Source organism: Pristis pectinata, chromosome 4, assembly GCF_009764475.1.
Source record: "Pristis pectinata isolate sPriPec2 chromosome 4, sPriPec2.1.pri, whole genome shotgun sequence".
Taxonomy (NCBI): Eukaryota; Metazoa; Chordata; class Chondrichthyes; order Rhinopristiformes; family Pristidae; genus Pristis; species Pristis pectinata.
Window position 1 is genome coordinate 114,285,868 of NC_067408.1, and position 22,061 is coordinate 114,307,928.

At 43.8% G+C, this 22,061-nt stretch overlaps 1 protein-coding gene across 5 annotated transcripts in view; it reads left to right on the forward strand.

Moving 5' to 3' along the window:
* The window catches only part of usp25 (ubiquitin specific peptidase 25), a 182,985-nt gene that overhangs the window by 139,049 nt on the left and 21,875 nt on the right, over positions 1–22,061 (forward strand). For all 5 annotated transcript variants that reach the window (XM_052015231.1, XM_052015232.1, XM_052015233.1 and 2 more), the window contains 2 exons: positions 1,948–2,026; positions 7,479–7,558. In XM_052015231.1, the coding sequence (XP_051871191.1) occupies positions 1,948–2,026; positions 7,479–7,558 (159 nt within the window). The remainder of the gene's footprint in view (positions 1–1,947; positions 2,027–7,478; positions 7,559–22,061) is intronic.

The following is a 22,061-nucleotide window of genomic DNA, read 5'->3' on the forward strand; positions in this document are numbered from 1 at the left end:
TCAGGGAAAAGACTATGACCATCCATCTTATCTATGCCTCTCATAATTTTAAACACTTCTATAAAATCACCCCTCATTCTCCTACGTTCCAAGGAATAAAGACCTAGCCTGGCCAACCTCTTCCTATAACTGGCCCTCTAGTCCTAGCAACAAAGGAGTTGCCCATCTAAGTAAGGAGACTAGCGCTGTACAGTTCCAAAGACTTGAAGAAAAGGTCCAGGCTGATAGACTGATAGTCTAGGAGGCTGACATGAAAGTCAGTGATGTTGTGGATAATGAGGAAGGTTGTCTAAGGCTACAACAGGATGTAGATCACATGGAGAGGTGGGCACAGCACTGGTGGATGGAAATCAATCCCAACAAGGGCAAGGTGGTGAATTTTTGGAAGTCTAATAGGGGTAAGACCTACACTGTAAATGGTAGGCTGCTAAGGAATGCAAGTGAACAGAGTGACCTTGGGATTCAAGTCCATAGTTCCCTGAAAGCGGCGACACATTTAGATGTGGTGGTGAAGAAGGCACATGGTATGCTTACCTTCACAGGTTGGGGCAGTTGGGACTTTATGTTACAACTTTACAAAACACTGGTTGGACCGCAGTTGGAGTATTGCATGCAGTTCTGGTCACTACACTATAGGAAGGATGTGATTGTGCTGGATCGAATGCAAAGGACATTCACCGGGTTGTAGTCTGGATTGGAGAACTTTACTTATGGGGAGAGATTGGACAGGCTGGGCTTGTTTTCCATAGAGTGAAGGAGGCTGAGAGGTGACCTGATAGAGGTATATAACATTATGAGGGGGATCAGTATTCAAAATCTTTTTCTCGGGATCTGTAGTCAAAATCTTTTTCTCATGGTAGATGTATTAAAAGGAAGAGAGAATGTATTTAGGGTGAAAGAAAGGAGTTTTAAAGGGGATTTGAGGGAAAAGGTTTCTTTTACACGGAGAGTGCTTGATATCTGGAACGTGCTGCCAGAGGAGGTGGTGGAGTCAGATACAATCAGTACGTTTAAGAGGCATTTAGACAGGTACTTACATAGGCAAGGCGTAGCAGGTTACGGATCTAATGCAGGTGAATGTGACTAGTGCAGATGGGCAAAAAGATTGATGGAATTTTAATTATTTTTCTATATGATGCAATCCTTTGCTCGGGAACTAGTCCAGATCCTTGAAGGTCATCGAGTCATACAACACGGAAACAGGCCCTTCGGCCCAACTCATCCATGCCAACCAAGATGCCCATCCAAGCTAGTCCCACTTTCCTGCATTTAGCCTGTAACCTTCTAAACCTTTCCTATATCCATGTCCAACTGTATTTTAAATGCTGTTAATGTACCTGCCTCAACCACTTCCCCTGGCAGCTCATTCTACATACATACCACCCTCTGTGTAAAAAGGTTGCCCCTCAAAGTTCCTATTAAGCCTTTTCCCTCCCACCTTAAACCTATGCCCTCTAGTTTTTGATTCCCCAACCCTGGGAAAAAGACTGTGCGCATTCACCCTATCTATGCCCCTTGTGATTTTATACACCTCTATAAGATTACCTCTCAGTTTCCTACGTTCCAAGGAAAAAAGTCCTACCTGTCCAACCCCTGCCTATAATTCTGTCTCTCATGTCCTTGCTACAGCCTTGTAAATCCTTTCTGCACTCTTTCCGGTTTAATAGCATCTGCCCCAGACCTCAACTCTTCTGTGCAAGTTCTTCATAGCCTTACATTCCCCAGCCTTCCAAAACAAAAGATCCAGCTTGACGCAGAGAAGTCAACACCCAACACAAAATATGCCATGTTCACCTGCATAATAGTGATCTGCTTCACCAGTAATTCCAGTGTCTTGATCTGCTTTGAGATATCTCTGAGAGGAACACTGAAGTGTGCATAATTTCTCATTGTGTTACCTGCAGTTTGTTTCTGAGTCTCACCCATTCCATCATCTTTGTGTTTCAGGTGTCGCAGTGTAATGAAAATTGCTCGGGCCAAGCTCGAGTTAATCAAACCCAAGGAGGTCAACATGGAGGAGTATGAGGTCAGTGTGTCAGCATGGGCTGAGAACTGGTTATCCCATAGAAAATAAGAGTCAGAATAACTGGATCTTCTTCAGGTTGGAAGAATTTAATAAGTGGAGTACCCCAGGGATCAATTCTTGACCCTCAATTATTTACTATTTATATTAATAACCTGGAGAAGGGAGCAGTGTGTAAGTTTGCCAATGATATAAAAATAAGTTGAAGGGCTTGTTGCCTTGAAGATATTGAGTGACTGGTAAAAACTTGGCTTTTTGACTTTAACGTGGGAAAGTATGAGGTCATGCACTTCGGTAAGAAGAATCAAAAGGCAGATTATTATCTAAATGGAGAAAGTGTGAAAATGAGGGAGATACAGAGGGATCTAGGTGCATGAATCCCAATAAGTTAGCAGGCAGCCCTACCAAATAGTTAGGATCAGCAAATGACATACCTGGCATAGATAAAGTGGATGGTCACAGTCTGTTTCCCAGGGTAGGGGTGTCTAAAACTAGAAGGTACAGATTTAAGGTGAGAGGAGAAAGATTTAAAAGGGACCTGAGGGGCAACTTTTTCCACACAGAGGGTGATGGGTATATGGATCAAGCTGCCAGAGGAAGTTGCAGAGGTGGGTACAGTTCATGTTTAAAAGACATTTGGAGAGGTACATGTACAGGTTTAGAAGGATACGGGCCAAACGCAAGCAAATTGGACGAGCTCAGTTAGGCAACTTGGTCGGTGTGGACAAGTTGGGGCGAAGGGCTTGTTTCCATGATGTTTGACTCTATTGCAAACAGTTTAGAGTTTAGAAATAGGGAAGGTTTGTTACGTTTCTCCAGGATGTTGGTGAGGCCACACCTGGACTACTGTGCACGGTTTTGGTCCCCATACCTAAGAAAGGATATAGCAGGATTGGAGGCAGTCCAATGGAGATTCACCAGGCTAATTTCTGGGAAGAGAGGGTTGTCCTATCAAGAAAGGCTGCAAGCTTGAGTCTGTATTCCTTGGAGTTTAGTCACATGTACATCGAAACACACAGTGAAACGCATCTTCTGCGTAGAGTGTTCTGGGGACAGCTTGCAAGAGTCACCATGCTTCCAGCGCCAACATAACATGCCCACAACTTCCTAACCTGTACGTCTTTGGAATGTGGGAGGAAACCAGAGCACCCAGAGGAAACCCACACAGACATGGGGAGAACGTACAAACTCCTTACAGACAGTGGCCAGAACTGAACCCAGGTTGCTGGTGCTGTAATAGCGTTATGCTAACCACTACACTACTGTGCCTGCCTAGTTATCTTAAGCTTGGGCCTATATTCCTTGGAGTTTAGATAAGTGCAGGGTGACCTTATTGAAACATATAAGATCCTAAAGGGGCTTGATAGGGTGGATGTCAACATGTTTTCACTAGTGCAAGATCCTTGAATGAAGGGAAATAGTTTCAAGAGAAGGGGTTGGTCATTTAAAATCGAGGCACGTACAAGTCGCTTCTCACAAAGAGTGGTGAACCTCTGGAATTCTCTGTCCCAGAGAGTTGTGGAGTTTGGATCATTGGAAGTGGAGGTAGATAAATCTTTGAAAAATCAGGGGATTAAGGGCTTTGGGGATCTGACTCAGAGAGAGAGGTGAGACCTATCCCAAGTGTGATAGTATTGAATGGTGGGTCAGGCTTGAGGGGCTGAGTGGCTGACTCTTGCACATATTTTCTTGTGTTTTTATGTAATGTGACATGACAATATAAGACAACACACAAAAGAAAGGAGAGTCTAGATATCCTTATAGGCGGAAACCAGCAATGAAACGGCTTTTATAGAGGGTAACTTTCTTCTGAAGGTGTTGACTTTTGCTTGAGATTTCAGTTTGTTGGCATCGTCTTGAGTTTGAGGATTCATGAGTGGGCAAGGACAACTACCTAGAACATCTTTGGCCCTGATTGCAATCTCTGTCCCCGAGCCATTAACTCTATTACTCTATTTATCCCAAACTTAAGCAGTCTGTTTACGCCCTTGTTGTCATACTTGACTCTGAGGTGAACTTCAGACCCGTTCTAAATAGACCACTTCTCCTGGTTTCCCTTATCTATCCTACTAATCCCATCGCCAAAGAACTCCAGTTAGTTAGCCAAACATTATTTCCCTTTCATAAGTCCATGTTGACTCTGGTTAATCCTATTTCTTTGAGGTTTTGCAATTACATCCTTCATTATAGGTTCCACTATTTTTCCTAATATTAATGTTAGGCTAGCAGGTCAGTAGTCATGTGTTTCCGCTCTGGCTCCCTTCATCAATAGTGGGATCGCATTTACTACTCTCAAATCTGTAGGAGCTACTTGAGAACCTAAAGAATTTTGAAAGCTGATCAAGCTAAGCATTCACTATCTCTGAAGCCAACTCTTTCAGAACTCTGTGATCTAGGGATTTATCAGCTTTCAGTCTCACCAATGTCTCTAGTTATAGTACTATATTTTCACTAATACAGTGTTAATTTCTTTCAGTTCCTCATTCTTGTCAGACCCTTGGTTCTCTACTCTTTCTGGCAGGTGGTTTGTGTCTTAGAATAATAGAATTGTACAGCACAGTCCAAATCCCATTTGCCTGTATTAATCCATATCCCTCTACACCTTTCCCGTCTAAGTACTTCTCCAAATGCCTTTTAAACCTTGCAATTGTATCTGCCTCACCCACCTCTTCTATCAGATAACCACCATGCTGTGTGGAAAAACTTACGCCCTCTCTTTTAAATTTCTCCCATCTCACCTTAAACCTGTGCTCTCTAGTTCTAGACAATACCTGCCCTTGGAAAAAGACTATCTATCATATCTGTGCCCCTCATAATTTTATAAACCTCTGAAGTCAATCCTCAGCCTCTTATATTCCAATAAACCAAACCTCCTCAATCTCAAAGTGGAGTTTATTGTCACATGCACAAGTCCATGTGTGCACAAGTGCAATGAAAAACTTACTTGCAACAGATACACAACATTCACGAGAAAAACATAAATTAAACATAAATAAAACATAATTTTTACAAGAAAGAGGGCAATTAGAACAAAAAACAAGTCCATTTTAGTGTAGTGATCAAAGTGGTCACAGCATTGCTAAACTCTAGTGATTAGGGTTGTGCCGGTTGGTTCAAGAACCGAATGGTTGAAGGGAAGTAGCTGTTCCTGAACCTGGTGGTGTGGGACTTCAGGCTTCTGATGGTAGCTGCGAGAAGATGGCATGGCCCGGATGGTGGGGATCTTTGATGATGGATGTTGCCTTCCTGAGGCAGCGCCCCCTGTAGATACTCCCGATTGCGGTATTTCTCCTTATAACTACAGCCCTCCGTTCCAGCCAACGTCTTGGTGAATCTCTTCTGCACTCTCTTTCTCTAGCTGTCACATCTTTTCCGTTGTGTGGTGACCAGAACTGTACACAATACTTTAAGTGCCGCATAACCAATGTTTTGTGCAGCTACAACTTAACATCCCAACTCTTGATAGTCAAAGCTTCAGCCAGTGAAGCAAGCACGCCAAATGCATTCTTCCCTGAAAGACATAAAAAGATATTTGTTTAATTTCTCTGCTGACTCCTTATTCCCCTTCATAAATTCTACCATCTCTGTTAAGGACCTGCATTTGCCCTCATTGGCGTTTTCCTTTTTACATACCTACAGAAGATCTGACAGTTTATTCTCATATTTCTCACCCATTTACCCTCAGGATTGATGATCTCAAGCATAGCATAAAACAGCCTCAGTGGTAACTCATGGAAAGGAATGCTGACCATGGAGTCATGAAAGGAGGGCTCTACATTTATGTAATGTTTCCCACCCTGATGTCCCAATTGCAGTTTTCCTAATTACTAAATTTGCGGGCAAAGGCAAATTCTCTGATGAGCCACAGACCCTGACTAATGAGGGATAATCCATTGGAATGCAGTGAGGTTAGATCAAACTATCATCAGGTTAGATCAATGTCTAGAGAAGTATCATATGGCATTCAGTAAGGTCGAGTAATTGGGAGAGTCAGAGAGGGACCCCAGTACAAATTAAGTGTTGGAAATAGTCTTCAGGTCAAACTGAACTGAGCTGTTCTGCAAAGCAGTCACTCAATCTGCATTTCCTCCTCTCAAAAGCAGAAGAGGTCATACATGTCATGAGCAGTGCTATTTCAGCTGGGCCTTGCAAACTGAGATGGGAGGAAGTAAAAGGGCACGTTGCACAGGGAGATGCTGCGGGAAGGGGAATAGGCATCGGTGTAGGTTGAAGGTGAATGAGTGCGTCCCAGAGGAAATGGTCCCATCTGAGCGGTGAAAGTAAGGGGTGACATTGGTGGCCTCACAGTGGAGGTGGTGAGAAGTTGTTGAGGAAGGTCTGTTGAATATGGAGACTGGTGGAATGGAAGGAGAGCATGAGGGAAACAACTGTGGTTCTGAGCGAAGGGATGAGTGCAGGACACAGTTGAGGGCCTCCATTGCGATGAGGCAGGGCCATATTTGAGTAAGGAAGACTTTGGATGCACTAGTTGGGAAGGTGGCATCATCAGAAAGTTAAAGCAAGGAATGTCCTTGCATTTTTCTCCCCATCGGGTAGCTGTGGGGTCACGGGATTTTCTAGTGGATAGCTGTTGCTAGATTACCCCCATTCATGGAGGTAAAAAAAATTAAGGAAGGGCTGAGTTGGAGGTGGGTCATTCGATGGTGAAGGAAAGGTAGTAATTAGCAGGCAAATTGATTCTCCTAATTCAGTGAGAGAGCAGGAAATGATACCAATACATCACCGATGTACTGGATAAAACAGTACATCAGCGAGAGAGGAAACCCGAGCAGGACTTAAACAATGTTTCACATGTCACATACAGAATTTATTCATCAATCAATACAGAAGTTGCTGGAGGCAAGAAAAAGTAACGTCAAGTAACTCAGGGCCTGATGCATCCTATCTGCATGCATCACAGCTTGGTACGTCAACTGCTCTGCCCAGGACCGCAAGAAACTGCAGGGAGTTGTGGACACAGCTCAGCACATCACGGAAACCAGCCTCCCCTCCATGGACTCTGTCTAGACTTCTCACTGCCTTGTAAAGCAGCCAACATCATCAAAAACCCCACCCACCCCGGACATTCTCTCTTCTCCCCTCTCCCATTGGGCAAAAGATACAAAAGTTTGAAAACATGCACCTTCAGGCTCAAGGACAGCTTCTATCCCGCTGTTTTAAGACTGAATGGACCTCTTGTTCGATAAAGATGGACTCTTGACCTCACAATCTACCTCTTCATGGCCCTTATTGTCTGCCTGCACTGCACTCTCTCTGTAACTTTAACACTATATTCTGCATTCTCTTATTGCTTTTCCCTTGTACTACCTCAATGTACTTGTGTTTTGAAATGATCTGTATGGATGGCATGCAAAACAAAGTTTTTCACTCCATCTCGGTACATGTGACGATAATAAACCAATACCAATTACCCTCGTGATTTGCTTTATTACAGAGGTGGCACCAGGAATACCGAAGGTTTCGAGAAACCACCATTTGTATAATGATCGGCCTGGAGATGTTCCAGAAGAAATGGTAAGATAGGGATTGTAATATGCACAGCAAGGGTAGCATCTTTATTTACTGTGGGTTTTAATCTCTGCTTTTTAAGTACAAGCTAATTTGCATTCAAATTTCTGCTGGTTTTCTTTTCTTCCAAAAAGACATGAAATAGCATGTGGTTAAGTTCTGCCTGTTCCTCTAGGTGGCAGGTTTTTCTGTCTCTTTCCAGAACAGACCCTTTGTAGTGGCTTCTCCTGGAGCCAAGGCAGTAATGCAGCGAGAGAACTGTGGGATCTGCCTCAAGGCCACAGCAACCAGCAACCTCTGGAGTAATCCCACAAACTACTGGATAAAAGCCACATGGGCAAAACTAAGCTGATAACATCACTGTAGAGTTGGAATTGGTTTATTATTGTTACATGTACTGAGGTACGGTGAAAAACTTGTCTTGCATACCGATCATACAGATCAGTACATCAAGGTAGTAAAGGTAAAACAATAACAGAATGCAGAGTAAAGTGTTACAGCTATAGAGAAAGTGCAGTACAGGCAGACAGTAAGGTGCAATGTCATAACAAAGCAGATTGTGAGGTCAAGAGTCCATCTTCTCGTACAAGGGAACCATTCAATAGTCTTATAACAGCGGGATAGAAGCTGTCCCTGAGCCTGGTGGTACGTGCTTTCAGGCTTTTGTATCTTCTGCCCAGTGGGAGGGAGGAGAAGAGAGAATGTCCAGAGTGGGTGGGGTCTTTGATTATGCCGGCTGCTTTACTGAGGCAGCGAGAAGAGTTAAGGAAAGGATTGACATATCTACAGAACCTTTCATGATCTCAAGATATCATGTAGGGCTCTGCAGCGGGTGGCATACTTTAGCAGCATGATCACAACGATAAAGTCACACAGCACGGAAACAGGCCCTTCAGCCTAACTCATCCATGCCAACCTACACGACTATCTAAGCTAGTCCCATTTGCCCGTGTAGTTTGACAGTTTAAAGGCAATTGAGGGAGTCAAGAGGTGTGAGTAATTTTCACAAAATGTAATAATGGCAAAAAAGCTTTTCAAGTGGCATTGAAGGTTCTTGGTAAACAAGTAATTCCATAGGATCCACCTGTGACAGCAACTCTGGAGTAGGATGTTACTCAAAATTTCTGACCAAGGGCTTCCTCCCTCATCTTTGTCAGGGTATCAGCGAGGTCTCAGAAAGCATTGGGGAGAGAGTGAGAACCAATATCACATTGGATTAAATTGGATTCACTTCTAGACCTTTAAGGGATGTTCTGATTTTTAGGATTATTGAAAGATTCACTGGGGTAGACGGAAGCTATTTCCTTTAGTGGAGATGGGGGAGAAAGCTTGATCAAAGTGAAAGATCTTGTCAAAGAAAAAGTGAAGGAGCTTCTTGCTTGAATTGCTCGAATAAAGCTTTCATACAGAACAGAGAGTTCAGCACAGGAACAGGCTCTTCAACCATGATGTTTGCACCAAACACGATGCCAATTTAAACTAAATATCTCCCACGATGTCAAAAGTCAAAAATCAAAATCAAGCTTATTGTCACCTGCACAAGTCCATGTGTGCACAGGTGCAATGAAAAACTTACTTGCAGCAGCATCACAGGCACACAGTATCACTTAAGCAGCATTCACAAGAAAAGCATAAATTAAGCATAAATAAAACAGAATTTTTACAGGAAAGAGCACAATTCAGAGCAAAAAAAGGTCCACTTTAATGCAAAGTGACCAAAGTGGTCATAGTGCTACTAAACTGTAGTGATTAGGGTTGTGCCGGTTGGTTCAAGAACTGAATGGTTGAAGGGAAGTAGCTGTTCTTGAACCTGGTGTTTATCAAAGTAAAAAAAAAATTACCTGCTTCACAATTACATAGGATGTAATCTCTCTCTCCTTGGCCTTATCCCTCTGCAACCTTTGTCACAGTTGAGCACCTCATCAGCCTGCTACACCATCCAACTATTTTTCAGTTTGCATGGTTCCTTATCTCTTTAGTCAGAGCTGAACAGCAGTAGTTTATATGGTCACTCCAGCACCGTTCACTCTAGTAGGATCAGTTGTCCACCTCCTATTTCTCATTCACTACCTGACACTATGTGCCTGTGATACTGCTGCAAGTAAGTTTTTCATTGCACCTGTGCATATATGTACTTGTGCAGTTGACAGTAAACTCGACTTTCACTGTCCTCGAGCTGCAAAGTGCAATGCTTAAGGTACCGAGAACACCCACTGTTACCAAACCACCACTTCCCTTGACCCCCCCCCTCTACTGCCTTTAAATTGTCAAACCAATTGTCCAAAGTCCAATACTGAATCAGCAGAAATGTTTTCCAATTAAATTTTGGGAGGAACATTCATTTTTCCTCAGTCCCTGCCACAAGCTCTGTTCTCTGTCCACAGATTTCCTCCCTCTCCCCACCATTGATGGAATTTGAACAAGACTGGTTGCAACCTTGGTAGCATATTTGACTCTGAAATGAATGTCAGAACATATAACCATGGCAGCACCAAGAACTTCCATTTCCACCCCCATAACCTTGCCTGACTGTGAGTCAGCTTGTCTGATGCTGAAATCCTCATCCTCTGGGTCCAACTATTCCAACACACTTCTCGCACCTCATTGCACTGCACTTTCTCTGTAGCTGTGACACTTTACTCTGTACTGTTTTTTTTACCTGTACTGTTTTTTTTACCTGTACTACATCAATCACTCTGTACTAACTTGATGTAACTGCACTGTGTAATGAATTGACCTGTAAGATTGGTTTGTAGGACAAGTTTTTCACTGTACCTCGGTACAAGTGACAATAATAAACCAACACCAATACCAATACCCCATTCTCCTCTCTTCCACACCTCAGCTGCTCATATCTCTCTCTGTCTCATTCACCTAACGCAGCTGTGCTTGCTCATTACGTTCATTTGCAATTAAGCAACAATGTGCTTTAAATATTCCTACCCCGAACTCTGTAATCCCCTCCTATAGCCCTCCTCTTCCAGGATGTAATGATCTCACTGTTGGAGACCATATTTACAGCTTCCAAGTCTCAAGGCTCTGGAATTCCCTCCCTAAACTTCATTTTCACAAGATCACAAGACAAAGGAGAAGAAATAGGCCATTCGGCCCATTGAGTCTGCTCCGCTACCTCACCATGAGCTAAACTATTCCCATCTATCCCCAAATCCTGGCCTTATCCCCATATCCCTTGATACCTTGACTAATTAGATACCTATCTATCTCTTCCTTAAACACCCCCAATGATCAGGCCTCCACAGCTGTACATGGCAACGAATTCCATAAATCCACGACCCTCTGGCTAAAGAAATTTCTTCTCATTTCTATTCTAAGTGGGTACCCTCCAATTCTGTGCCCTCTAGTCCTGGACTCACCCACCAAGGGAAACAGCTTAGCCACATCTACTCTGTCCAGTCTTTTCAACATTCAAAATGTTACTATGAGCTCCCCTCTCATTCTTCTGTACTCCAGTGAGTACAGTCCAAGAGCCGACAAACGCAAACAAAATTTTGTTTGTTAACACTTGTATACTGCATCTTGGAATATTTTTCTTCATGAAGGGGCTTGTTAAGTGGAAGCTATTTGGAAACGATAACCTCCTGACTAAATCAAGCTTGCGACTGGTCTGGAACTTGAATCCACAACCTTTCGAGCTGGCGCTGCCATTGAGCAAAATCCGACACTCGTTAGTCATCAGTTCAATCGCCTACCATTGCTGTCCAAGCTCACAGATAGAAAAGGTTGGTTGGACAGCAGCAGCCCTGTCTTCAGGCAGTGACAACCATGAAAAATTGTAAAGCCTCAATTGTGGGATTTAAAGCACGCCACATATTTCCATGGAATACTTCTCATTTCATGGAGATGGTATCACAGCATTCTAATTACTGAAACTGAGCCTTTTTTGTCCATTCTGAAAAATTAATATATAAGAAAGTTGCCGAGTCTAAACCCATGTCACGCAACAGTGGATCAACTTGGCAAACTCGGTCACCAGCTGCATTATAACTGAAATATGAGCAAGTGCGATCAATGAAAATGAACTTTTCCTTTTTTACTTCTTTTGTCCGATTGCTTAATCTGTTCTTAAACAGAGAATTTAACATTTTATGGCAAATTATCAACCCTCAAGAAGTATCACAGTGTGCTTTCTGTAGAATTAATTACTTGTCATTGATGGAAATGGAAAAACTATACTTTTTTGCTATGAGTTAATGCACTTCCTCTACACATTTAATGTAGTAAAATGTCCCAGTGTGCTTCAGGAAATCAGTGTTAGCTGAAGTGGTCACAGAGTCACATGAGGAAATGTTTAGCAGTGAGAGAGATGGATCTAAAGGATGCTATTAAGAGAGGAGAGAGAAGGAGAAAAGGTTTAGAAAGAAAGATATTTAGTTTATGGCCAAGATAGCTGAAGGCATGGTGGAGTGAAGGGAGTGGGTTGATTTGAGGTCATTTGGAAGAATGTTGCTGGGCAATACTTGGACTAGAGAAGGTTAGAGAAGCGTGAGATCATGAAGGGATTCAAATTGGTAAATTGGTGTATTATTCTCACATATAGCGAGGTACAGTGAAAAACTTGTCTTGCATACCGTCCATACAGAACGTTTCATTTCAACAAGGGAGTACAAGGGAAAATAATAACAGAATGCAGAATAAAATGTTACAGTTACAGAGAAAGTGCAGTGCAGGCAGACAATAAGGTGCAAGGCCACAACGAGGTAGGTTGTGAGGTCAAGGATCCATCTTATTGTATTAGGGGACCGTTCAATGGTCTGGAGTAATAACAACCTCTGGAGTAATCCCATAAACTACTGGATAAAAGCCACATGGGCAAAACTAAGCTGATAGCAGCACAGCGGAGTTGGAATTGGTTTATTATTGTCACATGTACCGAGGTACAGTGAAAAACTTGTCTTGCATACCGTTCATACAGATCAATTCATTACACAGTGCATTGAGGTAGTACAGGGTAAAACAATAACAGAATGCAGAATAAAGTGTTACAGTTGGAGAGAAAGTGCAGTGCAAGCAGATAATGACGAGGTAGATTGTGAGGTCAAGAGTCCATCTTATCGTACTAAGGGAACGTTCAGTGGTCTTATAACAGCAGGACAGAAGCTGTCCTTGAGCCTGGTGGTACGTGCTATCAGGCTTTTGTATCTTCTGCCCAATGGGAGGGAGAAGAGAGAATGTCCAGGGTAGGTGGGGTCTTTGATGATATTGGCTGCTTTACTGAGGCAGTGAGAAGTGTAGACAGTCCATGGAGGAGAGGCTGGTTTCCGTGATGTGCTGAACTGTGTCCATAACTCTCTGCAGTTTCTTGCGGTCATGGGCAGAGCAGTTGCCATACCAAGCCATGATGCATCCGGATAAGATACTTTCTATGATGCATCTATAAAAATTGGTGACATGTCAAATATCCTGAGCCTCCTGAGGAAGTCGTGACGCTGGTGAGCTTTCTTGTTTGGGCCAAAGTTGTGATACATTCTAGAGCTGAGTGATCCTGGAGAAACCCAGACTGTGCGTCGCTGAGCAGATTATTGGTGGGTAAGTTCCACTTCACAGCATTGTGAATGACATACTCCATCAGTGATTGAAGTTAGACCAGTTGGTAATGATCCTGATGCAGACTGTTGATAACAGTCCTGTTGCATGGTCTCAACCTATCCATAGAACCATAGAACAGTACAGCACAATACAGGCCCTTCAGCCCACAATGTTGTGCCGACCTTTAAACATTGCCTAAGACTGTCTAACCTCTACTTACCCCATATCCCTCTATTTCAAATTCCTCCATATGCTTATATAGCAATCTCTTGAATTTGACCAATATACCTACCTCCACCATCACCCCAGGCAGCACATTCCATGCCCCAACTACTCTCTGGGTAAAAAACCTTCCTCTGATATCTCCCTTGAACTTCCCACCCATTACTTTAAAGCCATTCCCTCTTGTATTGAGCATTGGTGCCCTGGGAAAGAGGCGCTGGCTGTCCACTCTATCTATACCTCTTAATATATTGTATACCTCTATCATGTCTCCCCTCATCCTCCTTCTCTCCAAAGAGTAAAGTCCTAGCTCCCTTTGTCTCTCCTCATAGTCCATACTCTCCAAACCAGGCAGCATCCTGGTAAATCTCCTCTTTACTCTTTCCAACGCTTCCACATCCTTCTTATAATGAAGCGACCAGATCTGGACACAGCACTCCAAGTGTGGTCTAACCAGAGTTTTGTAGAGCTGCATCATTGCCTCACGGCTCCTAACCTCGATCCCACAGCTTATGAATGCTAACATCCCATACGCTTTCTTAACTACCCGATCCACCTTTGAGGCAACTTTCAGTGATCTGTTGATATGAATCCCTCGATCCCTCTGCTCCTCCACACTACCCAGAATCCTGCCATTAACTATCCCTATACTATCACAGATGCTCCCTGACTCGCTGAGTTCTTCCAGCAGCTTGTTTTTAGTTGGTAATTAGCCTGATTGCATTTGTCATGATAAGACATATCTGCAACTTTCTACATTGTCAGGTAGATATCGGTGTGGTACTTGTACTGGAATAGCTTGGCTAGAGGCACAGCTAGTTCTGGAGCACGTTGTCGTGCTACAGCCAGGCTGTTGTCTTCTAGCCTCATAACCTTGCCATATTCACTGCTCGTCTCATTTTCTTTATATTATATGGAACAAGAGAGCGCTGTGAATCGCTCACTCGCTCGCACTCTCTGTCTTGCTTGCTCTCTTGCTCTCTCTCTTTTTTCTCTCTCGCTCTCTCTCTGTCAGTCTTTCTCTCGCTCTCTTGCTCTCTCTCGCTCACATTATCATGTGACTGAAGACTGATATCATCCACTTCTGGTTGAATGTGATTGCAAGTGCTTCAACCTTGTCTTTGCCATGTGCATGCTGGGCTCCAATGTCATTAACAATGGGGATGATCCTGACTCCTTCTCTTTGCATTAGTTTAATTCTCTACCACCATTTGTGACTAAATGTGACAGGACTGCAGGGCATTTACATTGTCATTTCTTTCCTTGGAGCAAGGTTCAAATGCAGTTCAGATTGCTGGAGAAAGCCCTTTCTGTTTCTGGATATATCCATCATTAAACAAGTTTGAGGAGTCAGTCTGGTTTTTAATTGGCACAGACTCTGAATGCCAAACTAATTATAATTTGCATGAGTTGGTTGAAAAAAATCACTAATAATGCTTCCATTATTCCCATTTAGACTTCCAGTAAACATTTTTGATTTTTCTTGCCCACCACCACTATTTTAGTCTTGCGGCTTCAAACCTTTTGTCACTTAACAACACACAAAGTGCTGGAAGAACTCAGCGGGTCAGGCAGCATCTGTGGAGGGAAGTGGACAGTCGACGTTTCAGGTTGAGACCCTTCATCAAGACTGGAAAATGGAGGGGAGAGAGCTGGTATAAAGAGGGTGGGGGGAAGGGGTGGATCAAGAGCTGGCAGGTGACAGGTGGATCCAGGTGAGAGGGGGGTGATAGGCAGGTGAGGGAGGGAAGAAGGTGGGAGTGATGTGAGAAGTTGGGAGGTGATAGGTGGAAGTGACAAAGGGCTGAAGAAGATGGAATCTGATAGGAGAGGACAGTGGACCATGGAATAGAGGGAGGGAGGTGAGAAGGGGAACCGGAGGGTGTGTGGGTGATGGGCAAATCAAGAGGGCGGGGGAGGGGAAAGAGATGGGCTGATGGGGCCAGTAGGATAAGGGGGTAAAAAAAGAAGGGCCAGAGGGGACTGGTTTCCAGAAGTTAGAGAAATCGATGTTCATGCTGTCAGGTTGGAGATCTGGGCAGAATATGAGGTGTTGTTCCTCTAATCTACGTCTTGGTAGTAGAGGAGGCCATGGGCAGACATGTCGGCATAGGCATGGGAAGTGGAATTGAAATGGCTGGCCATCAGGAGATCCTGGCTGTTGCAGCGGACAGAGGGAAGGTGCTTGATTGAAGTGATCGCCCAATCTGCGTCGGGTCTCACCAATGTAGAGGAGGCCGCTCTGGGAGCACCGGATGCAATAAATGACCCCGACGGATACACATGTGAAGGACTGCCTCACCTGGAAGGACTATTTAGGCCCCTGAGTGGTGGTGAGGGAGGAGGTGTAGGGGCAGGTGTAACACTTAGCACGGTTGCAGGGATACGTTTCTGGAGGGGGATCGGTAAGCGATCGGGAGCGGGCAAGGGAATCACAGAGACTATATTAAGTTTGTCACTTAATATTTCTTTCCACTCCATCACCAATCTTCCCTGCTTCCTTGCCTTTCAGTTTTCTTTGCATCGTAAAATGTATTTATCTCCAACCTTATCCATTTTTAATGAATAATCATTGATATGAACTCTTTCTTCCTCCACAGTTGTTTCCTGACCTGCTGAATGTATCCAGCATATTTTCTTTTATATTATTATTTACCTTAAGAGGACTGAGGCTACTCTGCAAATTGTCCCAAACTTGGGTGCCTGAAATGGAATGCTTTCCATTCACACCATTAACGTGCATGTGGCCATAAGAATTAGCAGGAGTGAACCTCTCACCCCTTAAACCTGCTCTACCATTTAAATAGATCATCAGAATCAGGTTTATTATCACTGACATATGTTATGAAATGTGTTGTTTTGCGGCAGCAGTACAGTGCAAGACATAAAAATTATTATAAATTACAAAATAAATAAATAGTGCAAACAAAGAAATAATATAGTAGCGTTCATGGACCGTTCAGAAATCTGATGGCAGAGGGGAAGAAACTGTTCCTGAATTGTTGAGTGTGGGTCTGCAGGCTCCTGTACCTCCTCCCGAAGAGGGCATGTCCTGGATGGTGAGGGTCCTTAATGATAGATGCTGCCTTCTTGAGGCATCATGTCCTCAATGGTGTGGAGGGTTGTGCCTGTGCTGGAGCTGGCTGAGTCTACGCCCTCTGCAGCCTCTTGCGATCCTGTGCATTGGAGCCTCCATACCAGGCTGTGATGCAACCAGTCAGAATGCTCTCCACCAAATAGAAATTTGTAAGAGTCTTTGGTGACATAGCAAATCTCCTCAAACTCCTAACGAAATAGAGCCATGGCTCATCTGATTGTAATTCCAGCTCCACATTCCTGTTTACCCACAGTAACCATTTATCCCTTTGCTTATCAAGAATCTGTCTACCTCTGACAAAAATATTCAAGACAGTGTGCCAGGTACTGCCAGGGGTGGTGGTGGAGGCCGATACGATAGAGGCGTTTGACAGGCTCTTAGATCAGTGCATGGATGTGCAGAGAATGGAGGGATATGGACATTGTGTAGACAGAAGGAGTTTAGTAGGCACTTAATTACTAGTTTAATTAGTTCGGCACAACATCGTGGGCCGAAGGGCCTGTTCCTGTGCTGTACTGTTCCATGTTCTGTAATGAAAAATATTCCAAAGGCTCACAACCCTCTGAGAGGAAAAGAAAAGCCTCTTCTTTGTCTTAAATGGGTGACCCCCTACTTTCAAACAGTGAACTCCAGTTCTAGATGCTCCCACAAGAGGACACAGTGTCCCACTTCCACCTTCTCAAAACCTCTCAGGAGCTGTATGTTTCTCCGGAGTTCCTCTGGCAGATTGTTTGTTGCTCCAGGTTCCAGCATCCACAGTCTCTTGTGTCTCTCTTATATGTTTCAATTAAGTTCCTTTTCACTCTTTTGTCCATTGGATACAAGCCTTGTCTGTCCAGCCTTTCCTCAGAAGGGAACCAACCCATTTTAGGTGTTAACTGAATAAATCTTCTCTGAACTGCATTGACATCCTTCCTTAGGTGAGGAGACCAATACTCAGCACAGTACTACAAATGTGGTCTCACTACTGCTCCATATAACTGAAGCTTAGAACATAGAACAGTACAGCACAATACAGGCCCTTCGGCCCACAATGTTGTGCTGACCTTTAAACCTCACCTCGGACTATCTAACCCCTTCCTCCCACATATCCCTCTATTTTAAATTCCTCTATATGCTTATCTAGTAATCTCTTGAATTTGAAAAATGTACCTGCCTCCACCACCGCCCCAGGCAGCGCATTCCATGCCCCAACCACTCTCTGGGTAAAAAACCTCACTCTGATATCTCCCTTGAACTTCCCACCCATTACTTTAAAAGAGGCACTGGCTGTCCACTCCATCTATTCCTCTTAATATTTTGTACACCTCTATCATGTCTCCTCTCATCCTCCTTCTCTCCCTGTATTTATATTCAGTCCAATGGGTGGCACATTGGCACAGCTACTGAGCTGCAGCTTCACAGCTCCAGGGACCAGGCTTCAATCCTGACCTCCGGTGTTGCCTGTGTGGAGTTTGCGCATTCTCAGTTCGTGCTTTCTCCCTATGACCGTGTGGGTTTCCACTGGATACTCCGGTTTCCTCCCATGTTCCAAAGACGTGTGGGTTGATTGGTTAATTGGGCACTATATATTGCACCTCGGATGTAAGTGAGAGGTAGAATCTGGGCAAAGTTGATTGGAATGTGGGGATAATAAAATGGGATCAGTGTAAAACAGTCCTGAAGAAGGGTCTTGTCCCGAAATGTCGACTGTCCATCTCCCTCCATAGATGCTGCCTGACCCGCTGAGTTCCTCCAGCCTTTTGTGTGTTGCTTGACAGTCAGTGCAGATTTGCTGTATGATTCTGTGACTCGAATTTGCCCAGCGAAATATGTTAACATTGCTTGCTTTCCTAATTCCATTGCAGTCCTCAGACACATGAATCTCCCTGCGTCTTAGAACTCTTCAATTTTTAACCATTTTGATAATATGTATTTTTAAATTTTTTCTGCCAAAATAGATAATTTTACATTTTCCCACATTATACTCCATTTGCCAGACCTTCATCCACTCACTTGCTCTATTTATGTTCCTTTGTAGTCATCTTATTTCCTCTTCACAACTTGCCTTCCTACCTAGCATTGTGTCAACAGCAAATTTAACAACCATGTCTTGGGGCTTTCTGTGTAAGTCATTGATATAAATCATCAAAAGTTGAGGCCCCGGCATCAATTCCTGTGGCACAAAGCTCATTACATCTTGTCAAAAAAGACCCATTTATGCCTGCGATCTGTTTTCTGTGAGCCAGCCAATCTTCCATCCACAAGAAAATGTTATTCCTAAAGCATGCACTTTTCTACGATAACATTTGATGTGGCACCTTATCAAATGCCTTCTGGAAATCGTAATGCATCCATTGGTTCCCTTTTATCCATAGCACGCATTACTTCAAAGAATTCCAATAACTTGGTTAAACATGACTTCCCTTTCACAATGCATCACTTCAATGAACACAGAATTCGCACAGTATATTTTCCTTCACTATTCCAACTTTTCTACATAAGTGCAAAAATATATTGGAAGGATTTATAATTTTTGACTCTGAATAATTTTAGGCTGGAGTGAAATTTTATTTTGGTTTAGTTATGGAAATCGCTAAGAAAACTATTGTTTAATTGCCTGCCACTAGCGTCTGGGAAAGTAGTGGGAAGCTCCCTTTGCTAGAAGACTTTAAACAAGGAACTTACCTGTGACCTCAACTTCACCTACATTAATGAAAAGATTTAGCCAGATCTGCTGAAGTCATTATTGGTTGTACTTTCACAGTTGTTGGGTACAGTTTGAGCTGTTTGAGCCACACTCCATTTATAACAAAAAATTCATGCAGCTGCAATTTCTATGTGAATTACCCAACCCAATTAGATACAGATGGTGACACAAGAGAGACTGCAGATGCTGGAAATCTGGAGCAACACAGATCTGGAGGGGAATGAACAGTCGACATTTTGGGTTGAGACCCTTCTTCAGGACTATACCCCTTCTCTTTCCCTTCCCCCACCCTCAATCTGCCCATCACCCACACGCTCCTCCCTCCGGTTCCCCTCCCCACCTCCTTCCCTTCATTCCGTACTATCCTCTCCTATCAGATTCCATCTTCTTCAGCCCTTTGTCACTTCCACCGATCACCTCCCAGCTTCTTCCATCATTCCCACTCCTGCCATCTTCCCCCCCCCCTCACCTGCATCCCATCTATCACCCGCCAACTCTTTCTCCACCCTCTCCCCCCACCCTTTCATACCAGCTTCCTCCCCTCTTTCTTTCCAGTCCTGAAAAAGGGTCTCAACCCGAAACGTTGCCTGTCCATCTCCCTCCACAGATGCTGCCTGACCCACTGAGTTCCTCCAACATTTTGTGTGTTGCTCCAGAGTACAGGTGGTGACTCAATCCATATGTAAACCAATGTAATCCGTATATTGGGTGTTTATATGTCTCTTTCTCCTTTTCTCTTCCCACCCACACCCCACCCATACCTGTCGTCGGCATCAAAATCCATCAATTCCATTCCAGTCCTTGCAGTGCACCTCCTTTCCGATATCTGCGTCTTGCACATCACTTACTGAGTTTCAGCGTTCAGCTGTGGTCAGTGGGTGGATCTCTCTCCCTCTTGAGTCAGAAGGCAGTAGGTTCAAGTCCCAGTCTGGAAATTTGACTGCTTAATCTAGGCTGAATCTCCAAGAAAGTGTTGCATTGTAGCAGACACTGGTCCCCCTGTGCACTGTTAAAATATGGTCCTATGTGCCTCATCGGCTTGTAAAACATACTGAGAGAGTACTTCAAAGTGGAGAAGAGATGTTCTCCTGGTGACATTGATGACGTTTAACAGGAGCATCACCAATGCAGATTATCTGATGATTACTACATTCCTCTTTGTGGAAGCTTGATGTTGACAACATGGCTACCTGTTGACCTCCATTACAGCAGTGACTACACTTGTAAAAGACTTACCTGGCAGCTGTTAAAGTTAAAGTCAAGTTTTTTGTCACACGCACAGGTACATGTGTGCACAGGTGCAATGCGAATCTTACTTGTGGCAGAATCACAGCCACAGCATCATATAAGCAGCATTCACAAGAAAAACATAAATTACACATAAATTAAACAATTTTTGAAAGAACACAATTAGAATAAAAAAGAACAAAGTCCATTTTAGTGCAAAGTGGTTATAGTGTTGCTAAATTGTAGTGATTAGGCTTGTGCTGGTTGGTTCAAGAACTGAATGGTTTCAGGGAAGCAGCTGTTCTTGAACCTGCTGGTGTTAAGAGCTTTGGGACATCTTAAGGTTGTGAAAGAGTCTTAAGAACTGTAAATTATTTCCAGCAATGTGGAAGGTGAAATATGATGCAGCACCATTGCATGTTGAAGGAGTTTGTTTCTTCAGTTTTCTATTTGCCTTAACAGGAATTCTGTGCCATGCTAATGTCTAATCCAGTGCACATCAAACTGATGTTTTACGTCTTTATTATCCCTAAGGTTCTTGGCAATGCTCCTTGTTCCTCTCCTCTAAGAAGCAATTCAAATAAGTGGTTGAATTGCCAAGTTAGTCTGGCCAGCAACCAGTGAGAGCATTAGAAAGTCCTGTTTTCGCTCTGCCGGGGACCTGTGTTTTGCAATGTCAGCATTTGCCAGTGCTGCTTAATCTGCCCAGCAACAATTCAGGGGAGGGGTGTTCTTTGTGCATGTGTATTTGTTGTGGCAGTTTGTGTTTTCAGCTGACGCGGCGAGGGTTCGAGGGTTTTAGACTGAAAACCGAGGGCCACTCAGAGAAGAAATATAAGCTCCTTTGCTTGCTTGGCCGTTAGCCCGCACTCCCAGTTCCGAGAAATGTCCCTGAACATTTCGACAGCTGCCGGCGGTGTTTGATGAGTAACAGAGGCCCACACAGTGTGGTGATCCACCCTGGAACTGGTGCTTTTGCACTGTCACTTGCCCTCAGAACCTTAGAATAGATATCAGACCTTCACTGTGTGAGGGGGGTTGGGGATCAAAGGTTGTAGGGTTGTGGTGAATGGGGGTGGGAGTAGCATCATCCTCGACGGAGCGGCCTTACCTCGGAGTAAGGCTGAAATTATTTTCTTGAGGTCTGCACTTTTGAAATAATTTCAAAGGGGAAATCTAGATTGCATCTCTGAAACTGTTCCCAGAACCAGCCCTGTATATTCACAGCTGTCGAGTTCATCCACTGAGATTTTTTTATAGATGATGACTTGGCCCATTTAAAGAGAGAAGGAATCTTGCCATCAATAGAGGCTCTTGTTTCAGTTTCCCCTCCCCGTGTTCTCAATGCACTGGCTCTTGGTTGGTTGGGTTCCAGAATTTTACTTCAAGCGCCTGTCTATCAGCTGTACGGCCAGGCAGAGACAGCCTGTTCGACCTTGAGAGGTGTGCCAAGCTTTATCCTGATGTCTATCAGGGTGTGGTGGGTTTGAGTGGAGGTGAAGGTTGTCACTAAATAGCATCAAACAGCACGAAAACAGGCCCGACTGGTCCATGTCAACAAAGTTCCCATCTAAACTAGTCCCAGTTGTCCACATTTGGCCCATATCCCTCCAAAACTTTCCTATCTGTGTACCTGTCCCAAGTACCTTTTAAATGTTGTTACTGTACCTGCCTCAGCCACTTCCTCTGGCAGCTCGTTCCATTCACTGAACACTCTTCGGGTGAAA